This window comes from Cetorhinus maximus, chromosome 3, assembly GCF_964194155.1.
Source record: "Cetorhinus maximus chromosome 3, sCetMax3.hap1.1, whole genome shotgun sequence".
NCBI classification, from domain to species: Eukaryota; Metazoa; Chordata; class Chondrichthyes; order Lamniformes; family Cetorhinidae; genus Cetorhinus; species Cetorhinus maximus.
In genome coordinates, this window is record NC_135881.1 from 46,850,599 (window position 1) to 46,864,685 (window position 14,087).

At 44.1% G+C, this 14,087-nt stretch overlaps 1 protein-coding gene across 1 annotated transcript in view; it reads left to right on the forward strand.

Moving 5' to 3' along the window:
• The first annotated feature begins 711 nt into the window (after positions 1–711).
• Positions 712–14,087, forward strand: part of nell3 (NELL (neural EGFL like) family member 3) — a 42,400-nt gene continuing 29,024 nt past the window's right edge. Inside the window, exons 1-2 of the mRNA XM_078538061.1 lie at positions 712–790; positions 982–1,658. Of these exons, the coding sequence (XP_078394187.1) occupies positions 1,010–1,658 (649 nt within the window). The 5' untranslated portion in view covers positions 712–790; positions 982–1,009. The remainder of the gene's footprint in view (positions 791–981; positions 1,659–14,087) is intronic.

The following is a 14,087-nucleotide window of genomic DNA, read 5'->3' on the forward strand; positions in this document are numbered from 1 at the left end:
CTTTGGCTACTCCATCACATTATCGCTCGACTTGATTCTGTCCAGCTATTTTCCAGCATCAAGCAGACATGATACTTGAAGATTGTCAGAACAAGAAATGATCATATTCCTGGCGGAATCCTGCCTAATTTTCTGCTCTTTCCCATGTTACAGTGAAGAACTGGCTTAAGAGCAAGATAAGTCCTAGCCCCATCACAAACTTTGCTGATTTGATCTGAGACATGTCATGGGAGATCCATTAGTCCATTAAATAATTTACAATTTCGAAGGTATGTGAATTACTTGTTAGAAAGATGAGGAAAACCTCCCCCTGAAAATAAAGTATTTAAAGGTTCTGAGAACAGATGAATGTATTTGTATTAAGTGGGATTGTAAAATGTGTTATCTGGTAGTCTGACAAAAACCATGATCAGTCATTCTAGATGGATTGTGCAAATCTTTCAACAAATTAACTTCTCTTCAAAGAGCACTTCATTCCAACAATCTGGGAATTCACTTTTTATTGACTCTTTTACAGCCCTGTCTCTGGGTTCCGGTGACTGGCACTTCCAGAAGTGGTGAGCAAGATAATACAATTGTGTTTTCATTTGAAACTTGAGAAAAGCAATACCTGCAAGTGATCCGATGTGGCGGTTAAAAGGTTAAAAGTCCTCATTAGTTTCTGGAATGCCACATTTCACTCTCAGGCTTCAAAGGGGGCTGGGTGGGTGCGGGGATTGAGTAAACACTGGGTAAGAAACCTGGTTCACAACCATTACTCGGGAGCTGATGACCACATGCACTTCTTGAGGTAAGACTTCTGAAGGTTTCCATTCTTAAATCTTGAGCACTAGGATCCCAGGTCAGTTGTGTTAATAAAGAGATACCCTCCACACAATGCTTAAAAATATGTGGGTTATGATTAACCCCTTGGTAGTTGTGTTCTGTGATCTGGTTTATTTTAGAAATTATATCAGTTTTTTTTTCATTTTTTTCCCTCAGATAACAGAAGTCTTTGACAAGGCAAAGTATGGCGGTCTCAGCAATGCCATTACTGCTCCTACTAACGTGGCTCAGTTTGGGACCCAGTGCAGGCTCCACTCCTGAGATCTGCCGGGGGGTTTACTGCTACACAGCAGCCAGCGCTGAGCGGAGCTGGCCGTGCACCGGAGCTCACTGCCAGGGCAGGTCGTTCAGACCGTCCCGGGGGGACTTGGACAACATTCAGGACAGGGCGAGCCTGGCCTTTAGGGGCTACCAGAGGACCGGCGGCGCGGGGGCGGGTTCCAGGTCCACCTCCGATCCCAACACCATCCTACACGCTGTGAGGAGGAAGGAGAACGCCAGGGTGCCAGTTCCTGGCAACGGGGGGCTTTGCCCGGGGGGCGACTGCCCGGGCAGGCACCCCAACCCAAACGACACCCAAGAATGCAAAGGCATCGAGTGCAGGTTGCCGCTGAGGAGCCGCCTGAAGCCCAAAGCCCGAGGTCAGTGTGCCGGAGAGCACTGTTCTCCTGCTCCTGTTGGATTAGGGGCAGAAGTTCTTGGACAACCCAGCCCTATTCACATGCCTGATCGAGCAGCTCAGTTCATTGGGGAGATTCCTGACCTCAGCTATTCAACAACAGAGCTAGGAGGAGCAGCACTGGGAGTCCAGCTAACATGTGACATAAAACCAGGTAAATCTTATGAAATTCGTGCTTCTGATAATTTTAATCATAAATGCAAACAGGCAGTTACATATTTGTCAAAAAAGGAAGCTTTGCCAAAGAGACACGTGCCATGTTGTGCTACCTCATAAAAGAAAGTCTTAATTTTACTACGCCTTTCATCATGTCAGCACATCTTACAGCCAAATAATTATCTTTGAAGTCCTGTAGGGTAGGGGACATAACAATTTACCCACTGCAAATACTCACAAACAGCAATATAAAGATGGCCAGAAAATCTGTTTGAGTGATGATCCATGACACTATTATGAGCATGTTAGCTTTTTCTAGAGTCATTAAAATAAATACTATTCATTTTCTATTAACAATAGTATTCGAAAACAATGTATAAATTTTGAGCTGCAGTTATAGTGACACCATTAACTGAGTGGGAAGTGCAGTCACATACATTTTTATAGTGCCTCCAATGCAGAAAAAAAGTCCTAAAAGGCTTCACAGAAGATGCATACACAGAAGTACATACTTCCCCATATGTCACGTTTAAGGATTCAATGCTAACTTTATGGAGTGCTCAGGTACCCAACAGACAACCCAAACACATTTTAGACACAGCTTTACATCACACTCCATATGGTGCCAAGTCCAAGCTTCAGGGCGTTCTGGAGTCCGATCAGGACCTGGCTCTGGAATTATGCCACCAGTTTCCTGGACCTGAAACTACAATCCAAAAGCAGCAGAAGTTTCAGCCTCGGAGAGCGCAGACTGTACTCTCCAGCATAGTGTCTGGGCTCAGTGTTCAAACATAAACCACTTGAGTTTGCTGTCATGGTTTATTGCTTGACCTGAACATAATTGGGTTCTGTGCCTTGTAATGCACGGACAAGTATCTGCATTCTTAGTTTATCACCAGCATAGGGAAGCAAGAAATGAGAGAAGGCTCATCAAATTAGTCCTTCCACAGGCTGCACACAATCCACTTCATCATATACTCCACCTGGCCAATTTAATCTCCTGACAAAGGTTCTGTAGTTTCCCCTTGCCTCTCCTCACCCACGATAACGCAAATAAAACATCAAAATATCCAGCTACATCTTTTATCTTATATCTTAATATCTTAAAGCCATCTTGACTTTTTGCTTTTCTTTTGTAACAAACTTTATTGAAATGGCTATTTTCAATAGCTAAGAAAAATATAATAAAGTTACATTAACTGTGGTTTTTTAATACAATTTGCACTTTCCTTACCATTTCAACAGCTCTGATATTGAATTAATTCCTATATTATCTGGTTGCTATGGGAATAATAATCGAGAGGTCTATGCTGTATTTTTTTTCTTTTCACATCTTCACGATTGTTAATATAAAACATGTTTTATTGACATTCTGGAACTATTTCATCACTAGTGATGTGCTTCAATTAAGAATATATATTGAGAAAGATTAATAATAAGGGTTTAAACTGCACAACCACAGTAATCCAGATATCTTCATTGTAATGACATGTCGTTGTACTTGCTCCAGATTTGACTCATAAGGAGCACAATTATGTATATTAAGATTGTAAACCCATCTAAAAATAATCCATTTACAATTTTGATACATAGGATGGGTGGGGGTGGGAAGGGTGCAAGGACAAATCTTCCCCTATGCTGTTAGACCAACTATGGAACTTCTGTGGGATTTACTCAGTCAATCTGCTCTCCAATGCAGTGTTCTTGGGTTGGGGGATGCTGATGGTGCAGGAGAACGGGACTTTTAACAGACTGGCTGGCACTGCCACAACCTGACACAGTTTCCATTTACTAGCAGAATGTGAGGGCCTTTACTGCTGCTTCCAATCAGCTGCCCACAGTTGCGTCAAGCTGGTGACAGAACCCCTGTTCAGGCGGGCATTGACTTTCATTCATTTCCGTGCGGACAAGGCCAGCCAGGCTGAGCGAGCCAGAGGCTTTGCAGTGACTGCTGGGTTCCCCCGCATCCAGGGTGCAATAGACTGCACACATCAAGGTGTCAGCCAGGTGTTTTCGTAAACACGAAGGGATTCCACTCCCCGAACGTGCAGATAGTGTGTGACCATAGGTTGTATATTCTGCAAGACTGTGCAAGGTACCCTGGCAGCTACCATGACGCGTACACCCTGAGACACTCCCAGGTGCTGAGGCTCTTCGGTCCTCCAGCCCGACTGGATGGATGGCTGCTGGGTGACAAGGACAATCCATTGAAAAGGTGGTAATGACGCCTCTCTGTCACTCAAGAACAGAGGCAGAGCAGCGTTATAACAAGAGCCATGCCTCCACAGGGCGGTAGTAGAGAGGACCATAGGTCTTCTGAATATGCCTGGACTGTTCAGGGGGTGCACTACAATACCCCCTGGAGTGCGTGTCACTGGTCATATGCTTCGCTCTCCACAATCTGGCACTGGCAAGGGGGGACCCCCTGGAGGAAGAGGGTGTTGATGCAGGTGCACAGGCCACAGATGCTGAATCCAGTAGTGAGTCAGAAGAGCAGCATAGTGAGGAGAATGCTGAGGATGTGGAGGCAGAGCTCGGTAACCTCCAGGGAGGCAGGGACGTCTTGATCCAACGCTCCTTCAGCTTGGCTGCCAAATAAGTGCGAGCACCTCATGCCATGGCTGCTGCCTCCATCCCGGATGTCTGAAATGAACCTTTCCTTTGACCCCAAAGTCCACTCAGTTGCCTGTGCGATTGGATGCGTGGTGGCAAATCTAAGGGAGAACAACGACATGTCATTGGTTTAAGTCAGCACACTGTCACTGTGCATGCCAAGCACCCTGGTGAGACCATGGAGATCTGCATCATGGTGCCATTGTCTTTCAGTGATCAATGGGGACTCCAGTTTTGAGGCTCCCATCAATGATGAGACTACATCAGAATGTTTGCAGTATCTGAAACTCTCATCCCAGTGCACTGCACTCTTACCTTCGTCTGACACCCCAGCCTCTCTGCGGCCGGTTGACCGAGGTGCATGGTGCCTTTCCAGGCCCAAGGCATCCTGCTCGTATCTGGAAAGGATTAGGAGGCTAGCTGGTCCGCGACCTTTCAATGTTGTTATGTGCCGCCATCTCCTGAAAGGAAAGAGGAGCATTGATTAGTCCCCTCCATTGCAGCCTGGCCAACCCCAGCTGAGGAACACCTCACCAGGGCACACCCGAGTCATGGCCTATGAGCTGCAAGGCACTCAGTCCAAGCAGCCAAGCAGCCAGGGCTCACCCCCATAGCCAGCTCCGGTGTCATTGGTAATTGGCACTCAGACTCTAACACCCTTGAGCTCCACGGGGAACAGCCAGGCCTTAACACGTCACCACACTGTTCCATGCCAAAACGACGCTTACCCTTCCCGAGCTCAGCAGGGCATTAAACCTCTTGCAGCATTGGACCCAGGTGCACCGCACCACAACGGCTGCTGACCAGCACTGCCACCTCCTCCCAAGCTCTTTTTGTTGGGTGCAGTGGCCTCCTCCTTCCATTCCTGGGGACAAGGGTGTCCCTCCTGGCAGCCACCTCCTCCAGGAGAACAACAGGGCACTCATCAGAAAACCGGGGGGGCCGAGTGCCTTCCCGACATGCCCTCCCGCCTGGTGTCTGCATCCACATTACTCTCCATCATTTCTACTCGCCTGCTGAAAACACAGGAGCTGTCCTTGTCACCGGCAGCCTTCCAGGGCCTGACTGTGCTAGTTTTAAACTGACCGCTGGGTGGTGGCTGACAGGCCCCCGCCCGCCGCTTGCCGACCATTGGAGAGCTGCCTTTCACACTCTTGAGGGCCTTAATTGGTCCTCCAGCATGAAATCGTGGTTGGGGGCCAATCACAGGTGGCGGCCCGTTTCCCGGCCACTCCCAAGCCTGCCGACCTCAAAATTCTGCCCCTGAATCCCGTTGATTGAACTTGATTCACTCAGCCACGTAGAATGTGTTATGTTGACTGTCAGCCCATTTCTGCTTTTGTAAATCTGTGCAGTAGAGTTAGCTGAGAGAAGTATAGATAGAAATCTATGATTTTAAAGGCATATTGCAAATTGCTAAAGTCTTTTCAAATATACCTAAAACAGGGGGTTGCTTAAAGACATAGTCAGTGACCTCATGGCCATGATCACCTGGACTATTGAAAATGTAAATGTAATTATAAATTAATAATTAATTATTATAAACATCATTTTAAAAGACTTTAAAAAATGAAGCTTTTTAACAACAACATCTCCGACAGCACTCTTTCCCCAAAGGGCCAAAAAGCCAGTGTTTGAATGCAGTTTTAAGAGCTGACAGTCTACAGAACATAGCTTCTCCAGTCTAATAAATATTGACATGGTGCTTTAAAGTATACTGATATCCCATAATTATCATTTGACTATGTTCTACAAGAGCAGTATTGTCACAGTCAGTATCTGTACCAGTCCAGTCAGGGTACTTACTCTATGGCTAATGAAGCTTGCGAATGAAATCTGATTATTTCATGGACTAACATAACAGACAAACTAACATTAAAATAAGACCCCTACATACCACCATTACTAATAACACAATGAATCAGTTGGGAGACATGACTGTTTATTTAAAAAAAATGGGATATGTATAAATTATTTATAGAGAAATTGTGAAATGCACTACTTCCTGGACAATTGACCACCGGCTTACCTGGAACCTTGTACCTGGTACATTGTGAAGAGTTTCTCACTAGTTAAGTATAGGTGGTACAGTTACATTTGTGGTGGGCTTGCACCTCAAACAGGCGTTTTATGACCCATCATCCTTACCTCATCTACTTATCAGTGACTTCAGTTCCACATGAAGATCGAGAGGGATATTTATTATGTTTGTAATTTTGGAAACTGAGTAGTTACACTTTTGTTAAGCTCAGACAGGAAGAATTATACCATGTTGATCAACCCATGCAGATTGGATGCTCTACATGTTTTGATACTCTTGTCATCTATTGCAGTGCCTTGTATGTTGTCTTGGCACAAAAGAATGATGATAAACAATAAATATATTGATAGCATTCAGTTTGGATTGGCCATCATTGTAACTGGCTGCTTTGTAGAGTGGAATTACGACATGCACAATGCTGATGAGGGCCATGGGTGCAGGAACAACAAGCTGTTCAACAGACTGATTTGGTACTTGGTGACGTATTCTCCAGTGGGCTGAAACGAAAATGACAGTATGGCCTGGAGTTTGCAGTGAGTGGCGAAGCAAGGGCGTTCACCATTGACCATAAATTAAGTCTTGTCAAGATCAAGTGATCTCTGCGTTAGGAATTTTACCTCTATCGCCATGTAGTTGTACTGCAGCTGATTGCAGCGTTCTATACTTGGAATTCCCAGCATGGAATTGGCATGATGACATCAGGCTGTCAAGCAGCCAATCACATTGAAAGATTTTCACAGAACAAAAAACAGGAAACAAAAAGCATTAAAATAAAATCACTTTTAAAAATATTTTTATATAGAAAAAAATTAAAGATTGGGACTTTTACATGGATTAAAGGCAGAAGCTAAAATATTCTGAAAACTTTTTAAAGAACATATTTTTAAAATGTAGCTAAAAAAATCTACTGATCTACTAGAAGTGTGAGGTCATACATTTAGGGAGGTCAAACGGTTACAGGGATTACACAATGAATGGGAATATACTAAGAGGAGTAGATGAAGTGAGAGATCTTGGTGTACAAGTACACAGGTCCCTGAAGGCAACAGTTCAAGTAGACAAGGTTGTAAAGAAGGCATATGGAATGCACTGGCAGAGGTATAGAACATAAAAGTAAGGATACAGTGTTGGAATTGTATAAAACACTGAGGCCACAATTGGAGTATTGTGTGCAGTTCTGGTCATCATATTACAGGAAGGACATAATAGCTCTGGAGAGAGTGCAGAGGAGGTTTACAAGAATGTTGCCAGCGTTAGAAAAGTGTAGCCACGAGGAGAGATTGGATAGGTTGGGGTTATTTTCCTTAGAACAAAGAAGGCTGAGAGGTGACTTGATTGAGGTGTACAAAATTATGAGGGGAATAGACAGAGTGGACAGGATAAAACTGTTTCCCTTGGTGGAGAATTCTAGAACCATGGGACATAGATTCAAGATAAGTGGCAGAAAGTTTAGGGGGTACATGAGGAAGAACTCTTTTACGCAGAAGGTAGTGGGTGTCTGGAATTCGCTGCCCAAGTTGGTGGTAGAGGCAGAAACTCTAAACTCTTTTAAAAAATACCTGGATCTGCACCTTAAGTGCTATAAGCTGCAAGGCTATGGGCCGGATGCAGGAAAGTGGGATTAGAAAGGGCACCTGGGTGTCCTCGGGCTGGCATGGACAAGATGGGCCGAATGGCCTCCTCCTGTGCTGTAACTTTTCTATGGTTCTAATTCATCATTTAACAGCACTTCATGATTATAAACTTATTTTATCAGGGCTAGTCCTGGTGTTCATGAAACATTATTAATCACATTGCTGTTAAACCTGATTAAACAAGGTATAATGTTTAAGAGGTTTCTAACAGTGATGTGGAAGTGGGAAAGTTGAAATTCTCTGATTTCCATCGATTGCTGGTGTGGGGGTTGGGGGGGTCCACAGCACAGATAATGTTGAAGCCTTGAGAGATAGAGCACAGCTTCAGGATTTCTGCGCTAATCTGTGCATGCCCGACATCCTGAAGCTGCGGTCAGTTTCAGAGAGGTAAGGACAGCTGACAGTTCAATGTTAACCCCAAACCTATTCCCCCTGCAAACATCTGCCAAAATGTTTTATGCTTGGAACCAGTGTCTGGTGTAGGAGTATTTCTGCAATGAGCATTGCTCCCTGTGCAATGAAAATTGCGGTGATTAAATTTCCTTTGAAGCCTCTTCCAGGGCATTGTTACAATCCAGGCTTCTCCAGATATTTTTTTCTCTTCTGCCCAATACAAACACCAGACAAGTCCCTGCTTACTGTTAGTTGAGTCATGTCTTTATGTGCAAAGTAATTTGAGAATCTAAACCCTGGGCAAATAATAAACCTGCTCGTTGTCCCTGATCTACAAGTAGATTTTCCAATATGCCTCCACATCACTATCAATGATGATTAATATTCAGTCACAGTAGACACTTTCATAATGTTCTAAATACCAAATGTGTTTATTTATGGGAACCATTATAGAAGCAGACAGTAACAGTGCGTTACTGAGGTTCAACTAACACATCAGCTTAGAACCAGTTCAGGGGAGGGTTAAACAAACATACTAGTCAGTTAAATTCTTTTGAATGGGTTTTATTGCAGATCTTTCAAACATAAAATTGAGAAATGCTTCTTAGAACAGAAATAGCAGCCTGATCCCTACAGTATTCCAATGTATTACTTAGACGATTCTATCCATGAAACTGTACCTTGCCTCCCCATCTGCTATGACTAGGTCAAGTCTGTGACATACTCCTAAATAAAAAGTCTCCTGATGCTTGTCTCCATTTAACCCTTTGGAATACAGTCTCACTTTTCAGGAGCCAGTCTAAAATAGAGGCATTTTACTTGAACATTGGACAATAGCCTTTCTATCACATCAAAAACTTGACCAATGGCCACTTGTGGGTCTAGAAATTGGATTATGCTGTGCTTGTTTTATAGGCATAATATGAGCTAATGTGGCTGGTGGTATGCACCATTTGTAGAAATATTCCACCTGCCATATTGGTTAAAGCTTCTCTGAAGAGATCCAGGACATGTGCCTGAAACAGATATGAGGCTTTTTGTGTATATAAATAAGTGGCCTGTAGATACAATCACTTGGACAATGGGACCCTGGCTGAGAGAGGAATTTCCAGCCATGATCTAATCAAGGTAACTGGAATACACTAGCCATGACCATATTTGGATCACTGGCAGTTGGACAGAGAGGGTCCTTTGTGTGTTTAAGCACCTGTTTTCTCTGCAGAATGAGGATAAGCAACTGAGATGCTGAAGGATCAAGACCCTGAGTGAGTTGCCTCCTTCTTTCTACCTCTGGCCTGAATTTTCATGCAGACGGAAAGGCTCTCTATCTGTGTGAAAATGCTGGCAGAGGCCCGCATCTGGATACCCTACCCCCGAATTTGGCCTCCACCATTTTCGCAAGGGGGGAGAGAATGGGGGCAGGTTGTAAATTGCAAATTTGTCATTCATGGAGGTAGCTGACCATATAAATCAGCAGCTGTCTCCACTCCTGTCTGATTTTGGTTAGGTAGGTGTCTGAAACCCGAAGTGTGCAGATTTGACCTGGTAGGAGCAGGTCTCAACCTTGTGGATTCATTTGGATAGCCAGGGTACCCTTTTGGATAGGTAAGGTCCCCCTTTGGATGTGGTCCGGCACACTTTTGGAAAAGTTAAGGCACCTGTTGAGACAGGTCAGGTGTCCTTTGGGATTGTTAAAAGTAGACATGATTGTGCTTAAACTCATTGAAACTGTCCAAGCTGCCAAGGGATTTAACTCTGCTAGGCATTAAATTCTAAAAAAAAAGTGTGGAGTTTTAAAAAAAAAAATCAGTGCCTGCTATTTCACCTGTCTGTTGACATAAGCCTGAGGGTTATCATTATATAATTTCCGCTGCATGACTGATTTACAACCTAACTATTAAGGCGGGGTGCCATTTGTTATGACCAGGTGAAAAGGAGTGAACTGGCTCTATTCAACCTTCTTGGTTGGTCACAACAAAATTTTAAGTTTCTTTTTCATGAGGATGTGCCTTTTCCAAATCAGAATATATTTAACTATTTAAGCTGTGAGCAATAAGGGGCCAATCAAACAAGGTTATCTTGAGCCAAAGAGAGAGCAAATTTATTAACCACTAAACCCGAGAAAAATAATAAAAATGCGACATCAAGCATTCAGCCCTCATGCAATCATTTGGGCACATGCACATTCACACCCACACTCACACATGCACATACACCACAAGTATCACTGCTGCGGCTGATTTAGGTTAGCTGGTTTCTTGGATGTGGTCAATTGTAGGAGATCTTGCTTGACTTCTAATCCAGCCCGCCCCCACGGGAATGAAATTTCCAACTTCTGGGCCTCTTTTATCCCAAGTCTGGAAATGTCCTGTCTCTGTCTCCCAACTCAAGAGCAAAAGTCTGGGCCCCTTCTCTCCATCCAACTTGCAAGTTGATCCATGCCTGCTGATTTCAACTATCCAGTTTTCGCAAACAGAGCTTTTAAGAAGAACTCAACCCAGCGTTGTTGTATCCAGAAGAACATATAATTAAAGATGTGCTGACTCTGGAGAGGGTCCAGAGGAGGTTCACGAGAATGATCCCAGGAATGAAAGGCTTAACATATGAGGAACGTTTGAGAGGACTCTGGGTCTATACTCGATGGAGTTTAGAAGGATGAGGGGGGATCTGATTGAAACTTACTGTATACTGAAAGCCCTGGATAGAGTGGACGTGGGGAAGATGTTTCCATTAGTAGGAGAGACTAGGACCCAAGGGCACAGCCTCAGAGTAAAGGGAAGACCTTTTAGAACAGAGATGAGGAGAAACTTCTTCAGCCAGAGAGTGGTGAATCTATGGAATTCATTGCCACAGAAGGCTGTGGAGGCCAGGTCATTGAGTGAATTTAAAACCGAGATAGATAGGTTCTTGATTGGTAAGGGGATCAAAGGTTACGGGGAGAAGGCGGGAGAATGGGGTTGAGAAACTTATCAGCCATGATTGAATGGCGGAACAGACTTGATGGGCCGAATAGCCTAATTTCTGCTCCTATGTCTTATGGTCTTATGGTCATCCATCTACAGCTTGAAACTGCCTGATGCTAAAAGCAGCAGGGCCATCAAAGTCAGCCTGAAGCCAGCCAAATCACCAATCTTCAAGAGCTGTATGACTGGACTCTAATTTACTAATCTATCTTCCCCACTATAATTTACTAATCTATCTTCCCCACTATGTAATGCATGTGTGTGTACTATTTTATTTTCTTTTTTAAAAGCTCAACAAAATCTATCTGATTATGCCTTTAATGGACCCAGCACGTAACCTGTTAAACACTCATGTAATTGGCAAGTATATCTGTTTTTAAAAAAAACTGTTGCGATCGAATGAGGAGAGGGAAAAGAGGGGAGCCATATGACCCCTTCTCACCTGATCATAACAACACACAATTGTTTCCGCACTTGGCTGCATTTAGGGACTTTCTTCCCAGATTCATATGTCTTTTAGTAATCAGTTGTATTTTCACGTACTTTGTGGAGAGAAAGATATTCTTGCAGCATGCAGCTGCCCATCCATTTTGGGGAGGTACTTTTCTAAAACTAAACCGCACCAGAAAGGACACATATGGCTTGTAAGTTGGTTTTCTAGCCTGTGTTAGATTCATACGGGTCACATTGCAAGCCTGTCTGGTTGTGCTTCTGCCTGTCCAGAATCAGAAAAGAAGGCTGGCCAACAATATTGAAGTTAAGCACATGCATTGTTTCTGTGGTTCTGCCGACAATGGGAATGCAGGCAAAACCATCTCCCCTTGTTGGTCTTGCCGTCGTTGAAACCATTAGTGCCACCTTTTGTATCATTGCCACCAACAATGGTTCTGCTCCTGACCATGTCACCTGAAAGGAGAAGCCCAGCAGTTCAAAGCAATCTCCTCCACTTTAGAGAAGAAAATGATATTTCATTTTTTATTTTTGACATTTAAGTTAAAATACTGGACCTGGTTCATTTGCTCTATACTGTTACCGTGATTGTCCACTCTCCTTGACCTACATCTTTAATTGCTTCTGCATGTGGGGAAGGGAAGATCTGAGTGCTTTTTGATTGTTTGTGTTCCCGGTGTATTTTGTAAAGAAACTTTAGTGGGCCATCTGGTCTCAAGGTCTTTAAGGCTTGCATTAAATTGCTGCCTGATGCTACCTCTGTATGGTACACCCAAGGGAGAATAGCTAATCTGCCTATTGAAGCTTGTGTGTTGTTCATCACTGCTTCAAGATTGCATGAGGAGTGCACACACTGGAAAGTTACAGTTGACTTAAGAAACCTTAATGCATCTGAATATAGAACAACTACAAATTCAAGCTAAATTAGTGGAAGCCTTAGAAATCCGCCCTCAAGTTCAGGGTTTTCAAGATTTCCGGTGAGAGGTGTGAAAATCTTGGGATGATTTGATATTTCATCCCCATCCTTAATGCAGAGACAATTAACAGTTCTGCCAATATGTAAAGGGATGTGGGCTGTGAAATCCAATAAGGCAAGAATTCAATCATGATGTGTGATTAACCCTCACCTGTTGCTCTCAATGGAGGCAGTACACAAACGTCGATTCGCGTCATCCAGGCTCCAATTGCTTTCATCCAGGCTCTGATTGTTGTGCAATGAAGCTCAGACTGCAATTGTTATAGCTGTGGGTGCCAGTATACAGAGGAACTTGCAGGGTGTCACACAGTCAGCAATCTGTCCTCTAAAACACTACTGAGGTGCCCACGGAGTGGCTATCAGATGGTGGAGCACGAACCTACTGTTCTTTCTCTGGATTATAGCATTCATCTTCCACTACTACCAAGTTGCCAATGCCATTGCTGCTGCCTGATCAGCCAGCCAGCCCAGACTGCTGCTGCCCACGCTGAGCTGCTCAAGTTCGTATTGCAAGACCATTTGCATTCTCGCCAATTGAAAGCCAGTAGTCTTCTATCAGCCACGCTGAGTCACTGGGGCAGCACCATGTAAGAGTAGTAACACAGGCATGAGAATGCTGTGATGGTCAGCAACAGAGGGAAGATAAGGTGTGGGACAGTTGGTGAATGAGGACTTGATGTTGTGCTCACTGGTACTGCAGCCAGGTGTGTTATCACAGACAGCTCAGCCAGAAAGAGCATGTATTGGTTGGGTCCTCTCTTCCTCTTCCTCCTCCTCCTTAGCTGCTTGCTGCATAGCTGGTGGCAAGAGTTATGCCCTCATGATGGTGAGGTTGTGCAGCATACATCAGATCTTGATGAGAACTGAAAGGCTCCTTCAGAGCGGTCAGTCAGCTGAAGCATTGTTTAAGGACCCTGATGGTCTGCTTGGTGACTCTCGTTATATGCATATTGTCCATGTATCAGTGGGTTGCACTCCGGAGTCACAAGCAATATGTTCAGCAGGTTGCCCAGTGGCTGGCTTGGCATGGTGACTCAAATGCAGGTGGCACAGCAAACTGCCCCAGAATGAGGGCATCATAACTGCTGCCAGGATACATTGCATTTGCACGCATACGTTTACCTACATGATGCATTCAATATGATTACACATCAGCTGGAGGTTGAGGAAGTGGTATCCCAGTTGTGGTACATCTCAGAGTTGTTGTGCAGCACTGAAGCTCAATGAAGCTTGCAATGTAATGCTGTCAATGACACTGTGCACTATGGGGAAGCCTGTAATCCTCAGGAAGCCATGTACTCACTCTACCTGCTTTTCTCTGGCAAGACAGAATGAAATATATTCAGCTCTTTTGGAA